Source organism: Manis pentadactyla, chromosome 3 (assembly GCF_030020395.1).
Source record: "Manis pentadactyla isolate mManPen7 chromosome 3, mManPen7.hap1, whole genome shotgun sequence".
Lineage (NCBI taxonomy): Eukaryota > Metazoa > Chordata > Mammalia > Pholidota > Manidae > Manis > Manis pentadactyla.
In genome coordinates this window covers 111248625-111272498 of record NC_080021.1, presented here as the reverse complement: position 1 = coordinate 111272498, position 23874 = coordinate 111248625, and the positions used below count along the sequence as shown (strand labels likewise).

Genomic DNA, 23874 nt, shown 5'->3' with positions numbered 1-23874 from the left:
CAATGCTTCCTTTGACAACCACTACCCAAAACATCCTTGGCTACAGTTCTGCCTCTCTAATCCCGTCATCTTTCCTAAAAACACAAGAGATAATCCCATACCCAAGGCTAAGGTGGTGTTCACTGATGGGTCAAAGAATGGCATCGGGACTGTGGTCACTGGTGACCAATCTTGGACGTTCAGTTTTCCAACCACTTCAGCCCAACAAACAGAGCTGTTGGCTGTAGCACAAGCCTTTACACTTTTCTCACAGGAACCTTTTAACCTTTTAGCAGATAGTCAGTATGTAGTGAATGCTGTGTCCATCTTAGAGAATGTAAGTTATATTAGCCAGTCTTCCCCCATTGCCAGTATTTTTAGAAAGCTACAACAACTGATCTGGGATCGATCAACACCTTTCTTTATTGGACATATAAGAGCCCACACTTCCCTCCCAGGATCCATTGCTGAGGGAAACAGACGTGCCGATGCCCTGACCCGTGAGTCTAACATCTCAGTGATATTTGACCATGTAGAACAAGCCACACAATTTCACAAACAATTTCATGTGAATTCAAACACCCTTCGCTTAAAATATAATATTACTAGAGACCAAGCTAGAGCCATAGTAGTAAGTTGTAAATGGTGTGTTACACTCTTACCCACCGTTTCAGAGGGAGTCAATCCAAAGAGACTACTACCCAATCACATTTGGCAAATGGATGTCACTCATATTCCAGAGTTTGGCAAGATGAGATATATTCATGTGTCTGTTGACACCTGCTCAGGCATCATTTTCGCCTCTCGCCATACAGGGGAAAAAACTAGAGATGTCATAACTCACTGCCTTCAGGCGTTTTTGGCCTGGGGAAAGCCCAAGCATGTAAAAACTGATAATGGACCAGCATATACATCCCAATCCTTTCTTAGATTTTTAAGGGTAATGGATATCACCCATACCACAGGTATTCCCTACAACCCTCAAGGGCAAGGCGTGGCAGAGCGCACCAACCTGACCCTTAAAAATGCTCTCTATAAACAAAAAGGGGGAATAGGGGCAGACTTCAGATCCCCCAGAGACAAACTTAACATCATATTATTCATTTAAAAATTTTTGACATTGGACAAAGATGGCCACAGTGCAGCAGAGCGGCATAATCGCCGTTCCAGGCCTAAAGACATGCCAGCAGTTATGTGGAAGGATGTATTGGAAGGATCATGGAAAGGCCCGGATCCAGTGTTAATCTGGAACCAAGGCTCTGTTTGTGTTTTCCCACAGGACCGAAACAATCCCATCTGGGTGCCTGAACGCCTGACACGGAGAGTGGCAAGACCAGAACCGGAAGTGCGAGATGCCGACCCCACTGATGCTGATCCTGCTACTGATCCTTCAGCAGGCGATAGCGGAACCCAGAGAACTATGGGGTCTGGTGAAGGCTTGGCCTCTACCACTCCCGGTGACTGAAACTGCACATACCTTTCCCGCCTTTTTCTCTCCCATATCTGCCCTTTGACAGCTCTATGTGTTACTGGCATTCCTTTTCATAGCCTCTCTAAAGCTGCCAATCTGTCCAGGGAATTAGGCAAGATGTTATCCACCAATTGGTCCAGTGAGTTTGACGTGCTCACCACTCAGCTATGGCTAGAAATATTGAATGTTAGTTCCCAAAAGGTAGAGGCACTGTCTGTAGCTCAGTTTGCTGAAGCCGTGCTAAATGCCACCAAAGCCTGGTCAGGCATGGGTATTATGGGTATATTACTCCTTGTAGTATATGATCCTTGTAGTATATGGGTATAAGATCCTTGTAGATCTTCTCCTACTTGGGAGAAGAGTCCATGCAACGGCAACATCGGGAAGTGCAGATGGCTCCATGGCAGCTATAGAGGAAGACATCTCCCCTAGGGTGTGGCTCAATATGTTGGACCAGTAGTCAAAGACGGGTAAGATCAGGAGGTACGCATACCAACCTAAGACAGGGCGCAGACCTTAGCTGTCTGTTGCCCTATGACGGGTAAGGATGCTGCACCTCCCTGACAACCTAAGACAGGCATGGTCCCCGAGCCTCATTGTGTTAAAAAACAAAAAAGGGGGAGATGTAGGGGCCGGCCTATGGCCGAGGCTGAGTCCCACTATGGCTGAACACCGCCCTTCCACTGTAGCTGACCAATGCCCTAAGATGGCGCCCGCTTCCTGGGCACCACCCTTCCTGGTTTGGTGGCATTAGCATAAGGAAGTTGCTCCTATAGGCTTGCCCCATGCTTCCACGCTCGTGCTCAACTCATGCAGAAGGCATGCTACCAATCAGCTTAAAGGTCACGCATGATCTTGATCACCATAGGCCAGCTTCCTTTATATAAGGCATAAGCAGGAAAGAGAAGGTCTCTCTCTCTCTCCTCTCATTCTTCCTCTCACTCCCTCCCTCCGGCTGTTGCTTCTTCTCACTCACCTTCTCCCGACCTTCTGAGCAACAATAAAGAACTGAAGTGAACCAGGTCTGTGTACGTATCACTGTCGTCACCGCCACAAGAAGCGAACGCGATATACCATTGACCCAGGAATTCCACTCCTAGGAATTTACCCAAAGAAAACAAGATCCCTGACTTACGCAGGGAAATAAGACATATGCAACCCTATGTTTATCACAGCATTTTTTACAATAGCCAAGATATGGAAGCAACCTGTGTTTATTAGTAAATGAACGGATAACGAAGATGTGGTACATACACACAATAGAATATTATTCAGCCATAAAAAGAAAACAAATCCTATCATTTGCAACAACATGGATGTTGCTAGAGGGAAATAAGCCAGGGAAATATGCTCAGTGAAATAAGTCAGGTGGAGAAAGACAAGTACCAAATAATTTCCCTTATTTGTGGAGTATAACAACAAAGCAAAACTGAAGGGACAAACAGCAGCAGACTCACAGACTCCAAGAAGGGACTAGCGGTTACCAAAGAAAAGTGGTTAGGGAGGGTGGATGGGGAGGGAGGGAGAAGGGGAGCAACAGGCCTTATAATTAGCACTCACAATATAGGTAGGTCACAGGTAAGGCAGTATAGTATGAGAAGACAAGTAATGACTATAGCATCTTCTATGCTGATGGACAGGGATTGCAATGGAGTGGGGGAGGCAGGAACTTGATAATATGGGTGAATGTTGAAACCACAATGTTGCTCATGTGAAACCTTCATAAGATTGTATATCAATGACACCTTAATTTTTTTTTAAATTATGTACAAGTTACGAAAATAAAATTACTTATGAGACAATGGCTTAGCTGGAACATGAAATGGTTTCTGGTGGTGCTAGCTTAGTGACTGATTTTTAATGCTGTTGTTTCCCATAGCATTTCTTTGAGGTGGAAGAAGAGAAGACTTCTCCACAAGACTCAGCTTCTGTCAAAATAAATATTTTGCTAAGAAAACTGAAGGAGAGAGGAGAAATTATTAAGGAATTATGGGAAGAACTAGACCAATGTGAGGAATCTGGATCTCAAAAACTTGTAAGTTTCAAAGCAAAGAATAATTAATTTTAATATGTATACATAAAGTTGTAAGTATCTAAAAGCTTGGGTTAGGAATAAAGGAAATACATGTGATGTATCTTGGACATCTGTCCCCAGCATAAGCCAGTCCAACCCTAGCTTGCTCAATGGCATACTCTGGAAAACCCATAATGGTTATAAATAGGAGCAATCTGATTGTTCTCAATTTTTATTTATAATGTAAATAATGCATCTCCCACTGCAAGAACATTCCCACTCTAGAAGAGCACATTAATATATTTTTGTTTTAATTCTCAAACTCTCCCCCACTTTTTGCAGTCCAGATAGTTTGAAAGGCACAAAGCAATCTTCCCAAGTCAGAAGCTTCCCAGAGGCCGTTTTGGAAGTCTGACCTGTAAGTAGAAATGTCAGGAAAGAAAATCTCAGAGGGCTGTCCCCTCCTCCACCCTTTGGCTTGCTAAGGGAGCCAGGAACTGGTTTACTGCTTAGACAAAGGACTAATGGGAGAGAGGGAGCCGAAAAGAGAGTCTACACTCCTGTCCAGGAGAATTGGGAAGGCTCTGGCAAGTGTGGCAAGTTCATTTACATTTCAAGTTAGCTTCAAACTGCTGGTCCAACACCAGTGCAGAGACGTAGAGGGCTTTTGAGTATTAGGCTTTAAGAGCATGAAGCTGATTGCTGCGTGAGTAGGAGAGGCTAACGGAGGCCAGAGGACTAACAATCTACTGAATGTCATCGGGCAGCACCAGGTGCCTCATGAGTGGCACCTCTGCTCCTCTCCCAGCTTGGTGTACAGACAAGGAAGCGGAGACCGGGTGGTTAAGTACCTTCCCCCAGGCACACAGCTAGAAGTGGTAAAGGTGGCTAGTAAACCAAGGTCCCACTGAATTCAAAGCCCACAGAAGGAAGTGGAACCTTATGCTCTATGGTAAGAATTAAAAGTTGTAGTTTATATCTATACAGTTGGCTCTTTAACAACACAGTTTTGAAGTGTGAGGGTTTTTTTTACATGTGGGGTTTTTTTCCAATAAATACACTGGGAAATGTTTTGAAGGTTTGTGACAATTTGGAAAAGCATTTTCTTTCTAGCTTATTTTATTGTAAGAATACTGTATCTAGGAGGCGGAGCCAAGATGGCAGCGTGAGTAGGACAGTGGGAATCTCCTCCCAAAAACATATATATTTTTGAAAATATAACAAATACAACTAATCCTAAAAGAGAGACCAGAAGACACAGGACAACAGCCAGACTACATCCACACCTGTGAGAACCCAGTGCCTGGTGAAAGGGGTAAGATACAAGCCGCAGCCTGGCGGGACCCGAGGCCCCTCACCCCAGCTCCTGGCAGGAGGAGAGGAGTCAGAGTGGGGAGGGAGAGGGAGCCCAGGACTGCTAAACACCCAGCCCCAGCCATCCGCACCAGAGTGCAGACACAGTGCATGCGTGGGGTGCTGGAAACTAGGGAAGCAGGACAGTAGGAACTGTGAGTGGTTCCTGAAGCCGGCGCCCCTGTGACAAAGAAAAGCAAGTGCTTTTTGAAAGTCTTAAAGGGACAGGGACCCCACAGCTGGACGGAAGCATCCTAGGTCACAGTTCAGCAGCTGGAAATTCCAGGGAACTCCAGGCACACTAACCCCTTGGGCAACAGCTCTGAGACCCCTCACAGAGGTAAACAGCCAAACAGCCCCCCGTCCATTACCCCTCCAGGGCCCCGTCATAGCAGAGCAGCAGCCTGAGGCTGGCCACGCCCTCAGCAAGGGAGCTTCCTCCATACCGACCTGGCAAGATACAAAGACCCAGTCTACACGCAATTGCCCAACATAAGCCACTAGGGGGGTCACAGTTGTCCCAGTAAAGAAAGGCCAGGGGCCAAGTGGAAAGAGGCTTGTCTCTCCCAGCTGATAGACGCGTCAATAGCACTCCACTGCACCTATCAACATGAAAAGGCAAAAAAATTTGATCCAGACAAGACTAACCCAGACAGCTTCAACATCTTCTACATCTTCCCCTGAGAAGGAACCTGGGGAGATAGATTTAACCAGTCTTCCTGAAAAAGAATTCAAAACAAAAGTCATAACCATGCTGATGGACTTGCAGAGAAATATGCAAGAACTAAGGAGGGAGAGTACAGAAATAAAACAAGCTCTGGAAGGACTTCAAAACAGAATGGACGAGATGCAAGAGACCATTAATGGACTAGAAAACAGAGAACAGGAATGCAGAGAAGCTGATGCAGAGAGAGATAAAAGGATCTCCAGGAATGAAAGAATCTTAAGAGAACTGTGTGACCAATCAAATGGAACAATATCCACATTAAAGGGGTACCAGAAGAAGAAGAGAGAGAAAAAGGGATAGAAAGTGTCTTTGAAGAAATAATTGCTGAAAACTTCCCAAACTAAGGGAGGAAATGGCCTCTCAGACCACAGAGGTACACAGAACTCCCATGACAAGGGATCCAAGGAGGGCAACACCAAGACACATAACAATTAAAATGGCAAAGATCAAAGACAAGGACAAAGTATTAAAGGCAGCCAGAGAGAAAAAAAAGGTCACCTACAAAGGAAAACCCATCAGGCTATCATCAGAGTTCTCAACAGAAACCCTACAGGCCAGAAGAGAATGGCATGATATACTTAATGCAATGAAACAGAAGGGCTTCGAACCAAGAATACTGTATCCAGCACGATTATCATTTAAATATGAAGGAGGGATTAAACAATTCCCAGACAAGCAAAAATTTAGGGAATTTGCCTCCCACAAACCACCTCTACAGGGCATCTTACAGGGACTACTCTAGATGGGACCACTCCTAAAAAGAGCACAGAACAAAACACCCAACATATGAAGAAGGAGGAGAAGGAATAAGAAGGGAGAGAAATAAAGAATCATCAGACCGTGTTTATAATAGCTTAATAAGCGAGTTAAGTTAGACAGTAAGATAGTAAAGAAGATAACCCTGAACCTTTGGTAACCACAAACTTAAAGCCTGCAATGGCAATAAGTACATACCTTTCAATAATCACCCTAAATGTAAATGGACTGAATGTACCAATCAAAAGACACAGAGTAATAGAATGGATAAAAAAGCAAGACCCATCTATATGCTGCTTACAAGAGACTCACCTCAAACCCAAAGACATGCACAGACTTAAAGTCAAGGGATGGAAAAAGATATTTCATGCAACAACAAGGAGAAAAAAGCAGGTGTTGCAGTACTAGTATCAGACAAAATAGACTTCAAAACAAAGAAAGTCACAAGAGATAAAGAAAGACATTATATAATGAAAAAGGGGTCATCCAACAAGATAAAACCATTATAAATATATATGCAACCAATACAGGAGCACCAACATATCTGAAACAAATACTAACAGAATTAAAGGAGGAAATAGAATGCAATGCATTCATTTTGGGGGACTTCAACACACCACTCACTCCAAAGGACAGATCCACCAGACAGAAAATAAGTAAGGACACAGAGGCACTGAACAACAAACTAGAACAGATGGACCTAACAGACATCTACAGAACTCTACACCCAAAAGCAACAGGATATACATTCTTCTCAAGTACACATGGAACATTCTCCAGAATAGACCACATACTGGGCCACAAAAAGAGCCTCAGTAAATTAAAAAAGATTGAAATCCTACCAACCAACTTTTCAGACCACAAAGGTATAAAACTAGAAATTAATTGTACAAAGAAAGCAAAAAGGCTCACAAACACATGGAGGCTTAACAACACGCTCCTAAATAATCAATGGATCAATGACCAAATCAAAATGGAGATCCAGCAATATATGGAAACAAACGACAACAACAACACTAAGCCCCAACTACTGTGGGATACAGCAAAAGCAGTCTTAAGAGGAAAGTATATAGCAATCCAGGCATATTTAAAGAAGGAAGAACAATCCCAGATGAATGGTCTAATGTCACAATTATTGAAATTAGAAAAATAAGAACAAATGAGGCCTAAGGTCAGCAGAAGGAGGGACATAATAAAGATCAGAGAAGAAATAAATAAAATTGAGAAGAATAAAACAATAGCAAAAATCAATGAAACCAAGAGCTGGTTCTTCAAGAAAATAAACAAAATAGATAAGCCTCTAGCCAGACTTATTAAGAGGAAAAGAGAGTCAACACAAGTCAACAGAATCAGAAATGAGAAAGGAAAAATCACGACGAACCCCACAGAAATACAAAGAATTATTAGAGAGTACTATGAAAACCTATATGCTAACAAGCTGGGAAACCTAGGAGAAATAGACAACTTCCTAGAAAAATACAACGTTCCAAGACTGACCCAGAAAGAAACAGAAAATCTAAACAGACCAATTACCAGCAAAGAAACCGTATCGGTAATTAAAAAACTACCCAAGAACAAAACGCCCGGGCCAGATGGATTTACCTCAGAATTTTATCAGACATACAGAGAAGACATAACACCCATTCTCCTTAAAGTTTTCCAAAAAATAGAAGAGGAGGGAATACTCCTAAACTCATTCTGTGAAGCCAACATCACCCTAATACCAAAACCAGGCAAAGACCCCACCAAAAAAGAAAATTACAGACCAATATCCCTGATGAACGTAGATGCAAAAATACTCAACAAAATATTGGCAAACCGAATTCAAAAATACATCAAGAGGATCATACACCATGACCAAGTGGGATTTATCCCAGGTGTGCAAGGATGGTACAACATTAGAACATCCATCAACATCATCCACCACATCAACAAAAAGAAAGACAAAAACCACATAATCATCTCCATAGATGCTGAAAAAACATTCGATAAAATTCAACATCCATTCATGTTAAAAACTCTCAACAAAATGGGTATAGAGGGCAAGTACCTCAACATAATAAAGGCCATCTATGATAAACCCACAGCCAACATCATACTGAACAGCGAGAAGCTGAAAGCTTTTCCTCTGCAATCGGGAACAAGACAGGAATGCCCACTATCCCCACTGTTATTCTACAGGAGGTGCTAGCCACGGCAATTAGACAAAACAAAGAAATACAAGGAATCCAGATTGGTAAAGAAGAAGTTAAACTGTCACTATTTGCAGATGACATGATATTGTACATAAAAAACCCTAAAGACTCCACTCCAAAACTACTAGAGCTAATATTGGAATTCAGCAAATTTGCAGGATACAAAATTAACACACAGAAATCTGTGGCTTTCCTATACACTAACAATAAACTAATAGAAAGAGAAATCAGGAAGACAATTCCATTCACAATAGCATCAAAAACAATAAAATACCTAGGAATAAACCTAACCAAGGAAGTGAAATACCTATACCCTGAAAACTATAAGACACCCTTAAGAGAAATTAAAGAGGTCACTAAAAAATGGAAACTCACCCCATGCTCTTGGCTAGGAAGAATTAATATCGTCAAAATGGCCATCCTGCCCAAAGCAATATACAGATTCGATGCAATCCCTATCAAATTCCCAACAGCTTTTTTCAATGCACTGGAACAAATAGTTCAAAAATTCATATGGAAACACCAAAGACCCTGAATAGCTAAAGCAATCCTGAGAAGGAAGAATAAAGTGGGGGGGATCTCACTCCCCAACTTCCAGCTCTACTACAAAGCCATAGTAATCAAGACAATTTGGTACTGGCACAAGAACAGAGCCACAGACCAATGGAACAGAATAGAGACTCCAAACATTAACCCAAACATATATGGTCAACTAATATTCGATAAAGGGGCCATGGACATACAATGGGGAAATGACAGTCTCTTCAACAGATGGTGCTGGCAAAACTGAACAGCGACATGTAAGAGAATGAAACTGGATCACTGTCTAACCCCATACACAAAAGTAAATTTGAAATGGATCAAAGAGTTGAATGTAAGTCATGAAACCATAAAACTCTTAGAAAAAAACATAGGCAAAAATCTCTTAGACATAAACATGAGTGACCTCTTCTTGAACATATCTCCCCCGGGCAAGGGAAACAAATGCAAAAATGAACAAATGGGACTATATCAAGCTGAAAATCTTCTGTACAGCAAAGGACACCATCAATAGAACAAAAAGGTATCCTACAATATGGGAGAATATATTTGTGAATGACAGATCCGATAAAGGGTTGACATCCAAAATATATAAAGAGCTCACACACCTCAACAAACAAAAAGCAAATAACCCAATTAAAAAATGGGCAGAGGACCTGAATAGACAGTTCTCTGAAGAAGAAATTCAGTGGCCAACAGACACATGAAAAGATGCTCCACATCACTTGTCATCAGAGAAATGCAAATTAAAACCACAATGAGATATCACCTCACACCAGTAACGATCGCCACCATCCAAAAGACAAACAACAACAAATGTTGGTGAGGTTGTGAAGAAAGGGGAACCCTCCTACACTGCTGGTGGGAATGTAAATTAGTTCAACCATTGTGGAAAGCAGTATGGAGGTTCCTCAAAATGCTCAAAATTGAAATACCATATGACCCAGTAATTCCACTTCTAGGAATTTACCCCAAGAATGCAGCACTCCAGTTTGAAAAAGACAGATGCACCCCTATGTTTATTGCTGCACTATTTACAATAGCCAAGATATGGAAGCAACCTAAATGTCCATCAGTAGATGAATGGATAAAGAAGATGTGGTACATATACACAATGGAATATTACTCAGCCATAAGAAAAAAACAAATCCTACCATTCGCAACAACATGGATGGAGCTAGAGGGTATTATGCTCAGTGAAATAAGCCAGGTGGAGAAAGACAAGTATCAAATGATCTCACTCATCTGTGGAGTATAAGAACAAAAGAAAACTGAAGGAACAAAACAGCAGCAGAAGCACAGAACCCAAGAATGGACTAATAGTAACCAAAAGGAAAGGGACTGGGGAGGACGGGTGGGAAGGGAGGGAAAAAAAGAAAGGGGGCATTACAATTAACATGTATAATGTGGGGGGGGGCACAGGGAGGGCTGTGCAACACAGAGAAGACAAGTAGTGATTTTACAGCATCTTACTATATTGATGGACAGTGACTGTGAACGGGGATGTGGGGGGGACTTGGTGAATGGGGGAGCCTAGTAAACATAATGTCCTTCATGTAATTGTAGATTAATGATACCAAAATAAAATTAAAAAAAGAATAATGAAAAAAAAAGAATACTGTATATAATATATATAACATACAAAATAAGTGTGAATCAACTGTTATGTTATTGGTAAGGCTCCAGATAACAGCAGGCTGTTAAGTCAGTTTTGGGGAGTCAAAAGTTATACTTGGATTTTTGACTGCATGAGGTAGGAAGTTAGGATGGGGAGTGTTGGTAATCTTAAGCCCCACTTTGTTCAAGGGTCAACTGTATACATATAGTATAGATTGTATTATTACAATATACTAATATATTAATACACACACACATATATATACACACACACACACACACTTAAGTATTGACACATGCATATATATGTACAGGAAGAGTCTGAGAAGTTGTACATCAGAACGTTAACACTAAGAAGAAACTCGTGAGTTGCCAGCCTCTTTATGTGCAATCTACCATTTTTCAAAATCCCACACTAATATTCTTGCTTAAAACTCCAAGGTTAGAAGAGATAAGGAATTGAACTTGTGCCAGTTCAAAAGTACTTGGTTTACTAGCTAACTGGTGGAGTACTTGCTTTGTGTAATCTATTGGAATTCTTTATGTTCTTTAAAAAAAAACCCTAAATATCTTCTAAGTAATGTAGTATTAAGTGTTATCAGTATAGATCTAATAAAATTGAGTATTGAATTTTTTTTAGATGTTCTGACTGCCTTGGAGGAGGCGGTACATCCAGGTTTTGCATTTATTTTTGTTTAACCTTTTCCTGGGTCCTCATCTACTCTTATCTTTTGGAGAAAGTAATTTAATAAAAAAGGCTAAAAAACCGATCTTTTTAACTTATAATCCTGCCTTGGCCAAAGACATCCAGCAGAGATTGGCAAGGCAGTTTTGATCCATTTATTTCCATTTGTGAAATGGAAAGTGATGCCCACCTAGCCAAGAGAGTTATGAGAAGGACACCGGTTATATTGACTGAATTGCTTTGAGTTCTTTGAAGAAGGACAAATATATGCATTCTAGTTATCATTATGGGCAAATATTCAAGTCCTTATAACCATCGTTTATGTTCCATGAAATGCACTGAACAGACCTCTGGGCTATTGAGAACATCTCAGTTTAGTAATCCAGCTATTTAGTCTAAAACACGAGACCTTTTTTGTAATGTTTATGCCTCCAAGTGTTTGAAACTTGTAAACTGTCTGGATGTCCTGCAGAAATGATGGGGCTGGGTGGTGGTTTTGTGAGGTCTACAGAAAATGGGAGGCTGCCCCCTACTCTGGCTCAGGATGGCACCCGAACACCCTACTTATTCCACTGTAACTTGTCCCAAAGGGGACCACATCAGAATTTCTGTAAACACCCTCAGATTTGAGGAAATGAGGTATTCCTGTATACCTAGGCGTGTACATTTCTCCCAGCTTCTTAGCACCCTGACAGAACCTATATCCCTGCTCTCCTGCCAGGACTCAGGGCAATGAAGAGCAGTTACGCGGACATTAATATGGCAAAAGCAGATCCTTTGTTATGTAAAATAAACTTAAGCAAACTACTTTTTTAAATCTGTGAACAAGCTTTCCTAAAACTCCATGCCACTTAATTTCTAGATAATGGAGCATGTTTATTTGAAATTTCGTCTTATACAACTGCTCCCTCTAGTGGTTGTAAAAAAGCTCGAGACACCAACTGTCTGAAATCAGATTTGGAAAACAGAATTTGGCGAAACAATTCGAAAATTGCAAAGTAGCCTTGGAAATAACTTGAAAAAAATTGAAATAAACAAATCAAATAAACAATAGGGAAACACTGTGGTTTATTCTTACTGGTTGTGAAATTACATGAATAGCTTGATAGTTAATAAGTAGTCATAATATCTCTCCAGGACTGTTTTTGAGAGAAATCTACCAAGGATGTGATAGGAAAGGGGAAGTTTAATAAACAACTAGTTTAAATTATATTTATAACAAAGTGAAAATCAGAAAAGGAAGTTTTTCAAGTTACAGAAACCCCATCTGTCTTGGTTCCAAACATTCATAATGTTGAATTTTCCTGAGAGCAACTTCATTCAAAAGCTGAGTGTCTTTTCAGGTTTCATTTTGTAGGAAACCACTGCGACTTAACTGCATACCACTCTAGTCGTAGGGCTGTCATGCTTTTTGTTGATAAATCCTCTTGAGAATTGCTCAAGGAGGTATATGTTGGCACCTGCTCACTACGTATTGTTTCAATTGCAATTGGAGTTGTCATTTGGGAAAGACTTTTCATTTTTCTTTCTTACCCCAATATGGATGAGCTGTGCAGCCATCATCCATGCAACCCTCCATAGGTGAACATAACTTCTTGTTGCTGACGGCTCTGAAACAGCTGCCATTCAAGAGTAGCAGCTCTGCAGGGCTGCACTGCCCCAGTGTGCTACTTTCCTGGTTGTCACTCATTGGGAAAACACCTGCTCTTCTCCATGACTGTCATGCAGCATGGGCATGCATCTGAACCCTACTCCACTCCCGGGAGAAAATTGAGATGTCCAAGTACTGTATACGGAGCCTGCAGAATTGAGATGCCAACAGTAGAAAGGAGACTGCTGAACGGACACATGCAGTGCTCTAAGCCATACTTTTCAGACCTTATTTTGCAGACAGGTCACCTGCAGCTCTTGTTAAGATACAGATTCTGACAGTGGGCCTGAGCTGCAGCTGGAGATTCTGCGTTTCCGGTAAGCTCCCAGGAAATGCTGGGGCTCCCGGTTTGTGGACCACACTTTGAGTAGAAAGGCTCTAGAATACTCATTCTTCAGAAGTGATTCTTTCGAGATCTATTTGGGATTCTGAAAGCTGAGAACAGTGATTCTGCACATCTTGTGAATGCTCACCAGAGAAATAGCCCATAAGCCACAACCTGAAGTCCTGGTTTTCACCTGATAGAATGACTTTAAATTAGCAAGTTCCTATATGAATTTAAAACTCCATAATGATCATGGATCACACACAATCTCTCCCTGACTATAATGTTGCTTTAAATAGTTACATCTAGTTCACCGCCTTTTAAGGATGTCCAACCTTTTTAGTGTTGGTTTATGAGAGCAGTTTATTTTAAAGAAATCTCATGGCTTAAGTAAGCCAAAACTAGTGATGTGGGCAGATGGTAGAAAGAACACCACCACAAAACCTGCCACTCAGAGTGTAACAGATGACCGTAGCAGCCCAGAACTATCCCATTGTTCATTTTGCTAATGAGTGTCCTCATTGCTGTGGGAGTCTGAATAGTTAATTAGCTGCAGTTCCTGCAGCTGACAGATGGTGGGGACAGAGCTAAAGATTAACCTCCCCAAAACGGGGGCTGCTGAGGGGTATGAAGGAAAACCTTCCAGTTGAATGTTTTCCTTGTTTCCTGCTTTTACAGGAAATTTTTAGAAAACACATTTAGGTATTAGCTGCTGCCACTCCGTCTGATTAATTCAAATCATTCTTGTTTAGTTCATGATAACAGGTGCTCACATAACCCACTGTGGATGTTCATATTTTGCCACTGTTAGGCAATGTAATGCTTAAGCCTAGTAAGGCAAATATTGTTTGCCCTTTTAAAAAAGCCCTTTTAGTCTATTCTGTGATGGTCTCAAATTGAACCGTATGGGACAAGATATTAATGACTGGGATTCTTCTTTTGTTAAGACTGTGTTGTTGTTACTACTATTAGATTTGTTAGTTTTCATTAATTAAGAATGAATTGGGCTCAAATAATTTAAATGGAATGGTGAATCAAAATAGTGAAGATTTGTATTGAATTTAGTGCAAAATTTAACATTATTTAAAAAATTAACTCTGATATAACTAATTTCATTATCAAGTCACTTGTTTTTTAAGGGTTCATTAATGTACTACAAACATTGTAGCTGCTTATTTTTCTTTTGAACCATTATGATCACAGAGAAAAACATTTAAATAATTTACTTCCAGAAAAATCTCTGAAGTTGAATAAAAATACAACACCAAAAGGAAACTGGTATAGTGGGAGGAATTATTGTGTTTTGAAAGGGAGAGCTTGTTCTTGTGTATTTGCAGTCATGGTTTTAGTACAAAAAGAATAGGTTGTAATTCAGCTGAGGATTACTTCAAGTTCAAAACCATTTCTGTTGTCCATATTAATTTTGAAGCAAGACATATAGAACCTTCTCTCTCTTTTAGTATAGTAGAAGGACTTTTAAACATACTCCTTAATATTTTGAGATTGCATAATCATTTAACATTTACCAACATGAAGTACAAAGTTCTGCACCAGCTTTCCCAATCCATTACATCTTAATTTTTTTTTTAAGTGTGTGGCAGTAAAATCTAGACAGCTATAAGCAAGTATATTCAGATGCTTTCAATAGCTGCGAAACAGACTAGAAGAAAAAGAAAAGAAGAGTAGCTTTTCCAATAAGCTTCTATGTGCAAGAAAAAGCCTCTTCCATAATGGACATGGCAAGATTTAAACAAAAGACACACATAATAAAAATGTAAATGAGTTTGCTTTACTAAAACTATAACTTTAAAGTCTTTTGTTGTAAGTTATCCTGAAACCTTCTTACAAGGTAATCACTGTTTGCATAGAGATTTAAACCGAAGTCTTCAATAGCATTAAACGCCTGCACAGCCCCAGTGTGACAGGCATGCAAAGCCATGTTAATGTTCAGAATATGAATTGCCTCTGGGTGGCTCCTCCACCAAGCAGAAAACCAACTGTGTGGATATCCGTGTGCCTGATGGGCTCCATGCGGCTCCCAGCCTGAAAACGTCACCACTTTGACATGTGATGTGCTCCTCATGACACTGGCAGCGCTGACATTGGGAAATGCCACAAAGGCAACAAGCCCCCCTCCTTAGCCATGCACTTTGCCACCCCCTGGTGCTGCCCGTCCTGGTCTCTCCAGCCTGCCTAGTTACAGGCTGGCGGACAGCACTTCAGACACAGAGGGAAGTGTGGGCAGAGGGGCCCCAACCGCCTCCCCAGACACAGCCGCCATGATGAATTGACCTGAATGGTGAGGGCACAAACACAGTATGATATGCATTATTCTTGTCAATAAAATGTCCCCATGCGCTGTGGTCTTTGTACAGAATGTACTGCAGCCTTTCTTCCAGCAAGCTCCATTTAATCTCCTTCCTTTTTACTATTCATATTATAAGTGTGTAATAGAATTCAGAAAATTATATGATAGCTCTTCTGTATCTGCATTGTCTCGTGTTTCATATTTAAATCCTCAACTCCCTGCTTAGAAATATGGAATTCCCCATCTTTCAGGACTCTTTTGCCAAAGAGATCAGCCCTCTAAAAGCAACCCCAGAAAGAGAAAATTTGGAGTACAAAATGGAAAATGAGAGACTGCTTCAAGTCATTTCAAAACTCGAAGAAGAAATACAACTCAATCTAAAAGAAAATTCAGTCTTAGGTAACATTTTACAGTCTTTTTTTGAGAAAAACTCTGTACATTGGGCCCTTCATAAAATTCGGAGCTACATTTGTCTTTTCCAAACATTCGTTTGTTTAGTTATTTAACTTAAAAGATAAATTCAATAGCCGTCTTTTATTTTCATTGAAGATGACATTCCTTCTATGGAATAGAAAATATACTTGAGTTATACTCCTGGGCCAAGTCACTTTAACTCAAGTGTTTCTTTTAAAACCAAAGATTGGCCTTTGGAAAATGTGCTAATCAGTGCTCTATCTCACTTAGAAATATTATAAACGTAAAATTTTACTGATTCTGTTTCATACGTGTAATTGATTATCTAAAATTTATCAACATTTAACAACATTTAAATACTTAAGCACACATATTGGGGTATGCTTTGTGGAGAAACAGTTAGCCCTTCAGAAAAATATACTATGACTTACAACTTAACTATCTTCAATTTTATACAAATTTAAAGTACACATTTTTGCTCTTTTACTTTATACCCCTTTTATAGCTTGGTACAAGTTGCATTTAAGTCACCAAAGTTAAAGTGCCTTACACTATTTTTTGCTTACTGTTATCTTTGTATTTGTGTTAACTATATGTTGACCTTCATCTGCTGTATGAAAAACAATGAGTAAGCAATAAAAAATTTTTAGCCAAACATTGATCAAATCAGATATATTACACCATCCCTTGAAGATAAAATCAAGCCCTGCCAGTGCAGTTCTGTTACTCCTGTGATGTGCTATGACAATGCTTTCCAGGTTTTGGTAGTTCTTACTAAGTCATCCAGTGCCACCTGCTAAAGCACTTTGTATTGGCTGTGACTAACAGTGAAAATGTCACTGCTAGTATTGATGAAAAGCCTTCAGCCCTCAGCCACACTTGGATCTTGAACTTAGTTCTTAATCCCTATCTGACCAGGCGTCTGAACAGCAGGAAGAAGGCTGTGAATGTCAAGGGCAGTTGTGAAGGTCACAGTCCTGCCAGGACTGGAGTCCACCATGCCTGCCAGCAGTGTACAGCCTGCCCTGAAGCAGGCAATTTGAATACAGGGGCATAAGCTTGTAATTTCATGGTTGGCCTCTCTCTCCTTTTGTTTACAGAAAATGAAATTATAAGTCTGAAAGAGATGGCAAAAAAGGATCATAAAACTATTCAAAAGGTACTGTAACTTTTTTACATCAATGAATGACTTTTAAATCAAAACTTCAGCACAATTGGTGAAACAACACTGCCTCCCACTTGTCTTATGATGTAAAGTCGATTTCTATATTTAATCTATATTTGGATAGGGTCTCTGGTAATGAATAAAGATTCCATCTTGAAAATGAATTAGTGTAGAAATACTTCTTTGTCTGGGATAACTGTGTCTATGCTGTTGATTGTAAGGAGTTGAAAAGATGGCGTCCAAAGATGTGCTTGTGGAAAAATTATGCTATTATGAATAAACAATCTTATTTTCAGAGCAGATGTTGGTTCCTGTTCATTTGTGAATGGCCTGGGCTCATGTTATCCAGGAAATCAGTATTTGGAATAGAGAATTCTTTTAGTATCACAAAGATTAAGATTACCAAGTATCTGACGCAGGAGGAGCTATGGTTCCTGCCCTCCACACTGTCAGGCGCTCTGCCCTGTGGTTTCTTAGCTCTGTGTACTGCTGCAGCTGTGGGCCTCAAAACGCTTTCATGATGGCGAGCCTCCCCGCATACCGTGAGCTCCAGCAGGGCCCAGACTGCGACCTCAGTCTCTGGGATATTTCCAGGGCTCAGTACAGTGTCTGGCACACTTCAAAATACTCTGAGTGACTCACAGAATGAGGATGTGTTTAGAGTTCATAAAATTTACAGATGACAGAGTGGATTGATATCCTCGAATTATCCCAAACAGATATAAATGCTTTCCACTAACTGAATCGAGTCTCAATTTTTAAATGGAAATGAATAAAAATTAGATAACAGTAAACCTTCATTCCTCAAGGCACACCAGCAACACTTCCAGCGCTCAACTGCCACATGGTCTGAGTTGAGTGAGGTTCAGATTTGAGCCTAATTGTGCAGACCCGGGTATTCTTAGGTTTTAAATAAAATTACTTTCAAGACTATTTTTTAAAGGCATAGTGACCCTGCTGGGTCAGAGTGTTTTCTGTGGAAATGTTTCCTACGATAACTGAATCCATCACAGGTTTTCACGGAGGGATGCGTTTCCTTGGGCCTCACCCTATGGGGACAGTACAAATTCCGCTCTCACAGAAAGACAACAGTGTCTTGAACAGCCAAGTTTAACCTTCTTGGCAACAAGCTTGAAGGTTGAAAATGAAATTCCTGCTTTCTAGTTCTAATTAATAACCTACAAGGTAACCATCCCAGATTATTTTAATGCTTCTAAAGTTGTTCAGTCTGTACTCTGACTGATAGAGATGAGTTTTGTAAGCTTACTATTGTCTGTGAGTACAAAAGATTAAAGCAAAAGATCTCACCATTAAGCCACCAGTTAGAAAGAAACATGCCCCCTGAGAGACTAATTCTACACCATGTGGGTTTAAATATTTCAATTCAGTGCTACTCTGCCTGATGGTAGCCACAGCCACATGTGGCTACCAAACACTTGAATTGTGTCCAGTGCAGCTGAGGAAATGAATTTTAATTATACTTTATTTTAATTTTTGTAATTTAAAAACTGATAACTTGTTTCTGCTATTAGAAGACCTTGATGTCTATTTTGAATAACTTGGGTATGTGAATCTACTTTTCATCTGTACATTTTAAGAAATCTAAATACAGATCTAGTATTTCCAATGAAATTTTAGCCCCCAAATTAAGATATGTTATAAGTGAAAAATACACACTGGATTTCAAAGACTTAGTGTAAGAAATATGAAATAACCCATTAATGACTTTTAATACTGACTGTTACACATTGAAATGATAATATTTTGTATATATATTTGGATAAATGAAATACATTATTAAAATCAATTTTACTTGTTTCTTTTACCTTTTTTAACAAGGCTACTGTAAAATTCAAAATGAGATCTATGATTTATTTTGCAGCTCTACTCTAGACAAATATGGAAGACCCATAGTCTGATTTATTTTTTAATCTCTTTTCTTTTTTTCTTTATAGGCACTGGACCTCCACACAGACACTGAATATAGCCACAATTTGGTATGCAGCAGAAAGAATCTAGAGGCCTGGGCTCCTGTTGCATTTCTGCCATTATAGCCCCATGGGACAGCTCCTCATCCTCCTCCTTCCTGTGTCTCAGGGGCTTACTGTGAGAACAGAATGATATAGTGCATGTCAAAGTGCTTTGTCAACTAGACAGCAGATCAGGAGAAGTTGAACAAATGACAGCAGATATTCACTGTTTGTTTCCAATATCCTTCACTAAGTCAATTAATTCAGTAATGTTTATTAGATGCCTTTTAGTACCAGACACTGCACTACTGCTGAGATACAAAAATTACACACACACACACACACACACACACACACACACATGCAGAGTTGGCCCAGCTGTGAAGAAGATCAAATCGAGACGAAAGTACAAAAACTCCTGGGCAGTGTGTAAGGTACACACTCTGTGTATGTGCTTTGATTTGACTGTAATCGAAGTATGTGCACATAGAGAGAGATGCCTGGCTTTACCTAGAAGGTTCTAAGAAAGACTTCTTGAATAGTTCCACACCTGTCTCATACTCTTCACTCAAGCAGACTTTTCCAGGTGGGTAAGAGGCTGGACCAGTTGGGTACAGAGCGTGGATGCATAAAGCATGAGGTATGTTTGTGGAATTGTTGGTTCAGTATGGCTAGGCTATGAGGTAGAAATCTGGGAAGTCTATGTTGTGAAAACTGGTGGTGGGGCAGAAGGAGGGGAAAGTCCAGGTGTGGGGAAGGGGTAAGCAGGACATGGAAGAATGAAAAAAGCCTCTGGAGAGGCCACATGTGCCTTTTTAAAGCCCTGGATGCACTTAAAACAAGTTGAAAATAGACTGAATTTGGATGGCCTGACCTCTGGCCATGGACTACACACTGTCAATATGGGATTCAATATGCTTTAATGTTTAAATTCCAATCATCCGTATTCCAGCTGTGGCCATAACATGAATTTCCTTCTGGGAAGAAGACAGACCAGAAGGCAGAGGTTCAGGCCTGGGTGAGAACAGCCTCAGCCTGCTGAGCGGAAGAGACTGCCATGGGGCACACGGGGTGCACCCAGCACAGACTGTAAGGGATCAGGGAAGTCTGGAGGAAGGTCACTGAACTGACTCCTGGAAGAGAGGTTAGAGTAGCAAGGAAAGGCACATGGAAAGCAGGAGTCAGAAGCACAGGGAAGGACAGTGCCTGTGGTTTGCTGTAGTGATGGGTACCTGAGATAGAGTGGTGGCAAGAAGCAGGGCACGTCCCAATGCCAAGGGCTTTGAATTGCCTTCTGAGTGCCTTGTGGAGCCTTGAACACTGGGGCAGGAATGGATTTGGGTCACTGAAAGAGAAGGAGTGAGATGAAGAAAATTCCGGAGCCAGGTTACTTGGATAAACCAGGGAAAGCAGAGAATCCTGAAGCAAGAGGACAGTGACACTAGGGAAGGTGTGAAGAATGCATTCAGCAGATGGTTAGGCAGCAAAGGCTGTGTCTCTGATAAAGCTGAAGGCAGGAGAGATACCAGAGAGAGGGAAGTTAAGACTGATAGCATTCCAATGAAAATGAGCACAGCCTGAGGGCAGAGGGAGGGGCAGGAGAGTAGATCCCACAGCAGCCCAGTGAGAGTCTCAGGAGGAAGGAATCATTTGGGGCCAAATGCTAAACCAGAGGCCTTTGTGCTAACGGCCAAAAAGGGGAGACTGGACAAGTAGCTTGGGCGACAGAATGGTTGGTGCGAAGAGTCCTGACTAATGCTGCTCCATTTTGTAGGTGACTTTATTTTGTGAGAGACGGGTCACATCTGGGGGAGGTTGCAGGAGTTGCAGGGATTTGGCCAACACAGTTGCCAGGACTGGCCAGATGCGCCCAGCCAGTGGAAGGTGGACGACTCGCCCACCCGGCGGTCGGGAGTGTCGCTCCACCTGGAGGGAACCGGTCCAGGTGGTTGGTGAGCAGGTTGGTTGTGGTGAGGGTCAGGTCATATCTGGGCCCGGTCTGTGCATGGCCAGGTCTGCGCACTGCCCGTTCTGCTCTGCGCACGGCCCACTCTACACACGACCCCATTCCTATGTATAAAAGAAGAATGAACTTGTACTTTGGGGTCTCCACCTGCGAGTGTGAGATCCCAGCATGCTGGCTACCCAATAAATGCTCTTACTTTTGCATCCACACGTCTCCCTGTTATTTGGAGGTTGATTGCATGGACCCATCAGGTGCAATACTAATGAGAGTCATTTTACTGGAAAGTGAAAGTGGTTCAGAAGGGAGAAGTGGAGGCAGTGAGTACAGACCTCTCTACAGGTCTGGCTGTGGATGGTCAGGGAGGGTCCCAGAGTAGTGGGAGGGACATGGGGTTGAGGGGGGAATTTTTTAAAGATGAAACTGGAGTATTTTTAAACGATGTCAATGGAAAGAAGAAAAAGAAGATAAACATACAACATAGAGAAGACATAATTGAAGAGCGACCCCAGGAGGCAGGAAGGGTGGGGACTAATGGCCTGGGGGTTGCTAGTCATTGACACCCATTGGAAACATGGTAACACTTCTTTTCAGACCAAGGAATGATGACTAGACACAAAATCGTCCTTTCTTTCCATTGCTCTTTCCTTTACTTTCTCTAAACCTGCTACTCCGCGTGCACACCTTTGGCCACCCACCGCCTCGCCTTCTGAGGCTCCCAGCCAGCCAGTCCCCACTGCTCTCCACCCTGCGGGGACTGCCCTGAGCTTTAGGAGGCAGCCTTTCATGACAGGGCAGGAGTGTGGTCTTGTAACCCAGAGAAGCCGCACCTGTCCCCTGCCTGGCAGTGCACTCTCTTACTCCCCACTAGGTCTTGGGAAACCTTCGCTACTTTTCTCAGTTCCTTATTCACAGAGAACAGGGTGCACACGTGGATTGTTTTTTCCCCTCTGCACTCTCTTCCTCATTCTGTCACTCAGGTCACCCACCCTTACCTAAACTTTTCATCAGAAGAGGACATTCTTCTTCACCCTCTGCATCCTTCCACCAATTAGCCAGACCACCTCTCCTTCCTCCGCTTCTTGTGACTTCTCTTCATCAGCCTCTTTCTCTTTCAAATTTTCTCTCTAGCCTACAAAGTCTAGCCATCATTCCCCCAAGCCATTGCCATTTATCATTCTTCAAATGTCATTTCAAAGAGATGTGTATTGCTTGTCACTCCCCCCACTGCAAGTTTTCCCTGTTAATAAAGTCCCAGTGAGATCCCCATATTGACTTCAGTATTTTCCAATATTTTCCTTGCTGAATTTTCTGCTGTAGGTCAGAGGACTATGGGCCACGTCACAGGTGCCTCCTGCACTGGCACTTCCTTCTGATTAGTGTCCTAAGCAATATGTGTCAGTGGGTTCTCCTCCTCCATCTTCCCCTTGAATGCTCTTCAAGGAAACTGTGTCAACCGTGGTCATCTTTGCTGTCTGTCTGTCTGCCCTCAGTCACTCCCATCATGGTTCACCTGTTTACCCATGACTTCCTAACTCTCCCTCCTGCTTCAGGTTTTCCCTCAATACCACATCCATAATTTCAACTCTGTCCACATCCTCAGTTTCAATGCTCCATGTGTTGGGAGGACTACTTTGACAGCCTCTTTCATCCTTTAAGGTAATTAGGGCCTCCCTCTATGCTTCCACATACCTGGGACTATCTGCTCCCTTCAGGTCAGGAACTATGTCTTTTTTATCCTTATAGTCTTAGTTATCAGCCCTCAAAAGTATTTACTGAAAAAGTGCTTTATATATTCATCAAACCCATTGTCAAAACTTGAACTCATTACTGACTGAATCTGGACTATGCTGTGTTCCTCATTTAAATTAATGACATGCCATCTCTCCAGAGGAGCAAATGACAAATTGAGAGTCATTCTGTACTCTCTCCTTCATGCCTTGTATCTAGTTGGTCACCGGGTCTGTAGATTTTTCTTCCAAAATTCATCTCAAATCCCTTTTCTCTGCAACAACATTGACAGACTTAGTTGAGGCCCTCATCATAGTTTTACTTCCTTTTTCTGTCTCCACTGTACCCCTTTGCAAAGTTAGCTTCCACGCTGCAGCTGTAGTTACCTAACACTCTGATCTTATGTGCTAAAGCCTTCAGTGGTTTCCCACTGCCTTCGGTATAAAATCCAGTTACCCAAGAATGTACTGGGTCATTTTCATATGCCAGGAATAGACAAAGACTTTCACGTTCGCTGTCTCAAATTCTTTTCAGAAGTGCTCTTTGAAGTAGGTTTATTACCCTAACTTTACAGACAAGAAAATGAAACCTTTAAGCATAGAATTAATTTACCCACATAGCTAGTAATGAGCAGAGCTTTGACTTGAACAGACTCTTATCTCTTCATTGCATCATTCTGCCTTCCACTCCTAATTGTGGTGAGCAAGACCCCTCTTGGTATCTCTCTGAATCTCTTTCTCTTTTGATTTCCTGCCATTCCTGTCTGCATGCGCCCTGGGTCCCATAATACCAGACTTCTACCATTTCCTCCATTACTCCATGCTTTTCTGTGGTTGCTTCACTATTTTGTTTGCTGTTTGCTGTGCCTTTCTCCTCCAACTTGTTGAACTTCTGCATATCCTTCAAGACCCCTGTCAAATGGCACTTCTCCTGTTAGCTCCATGTATGGCAGGCATATCTTATAATTATGTGGATTTTTACGCTTTTTGGCTACCTAAAGATTTTATTTA

General features: G+C 41.4%; 1 protein-coding gene across 1 annotated transcript in view; it reads left to right on the top strand.

Annotated features, from left to right (window-relative positions):
- The window catches only part of C3H10orf67 (chromosome 3 C10orf67 homolog), a 109832-nt gene that overhangs the window by 49625 nt on the left and 36333 nt on the right, over positions 1-23874 (top strand). Inside the window, 3 exon segments of the mRNA XM_057499353.1 lie at positions 3330-3485; positions 15873-16020; positions 17136-17194. Of these exon segments, the coding sequence (XP_057355336.1) occupies positions 3330-3485; positions 15873-16020; positions 17136-17194 (363 nt within the window).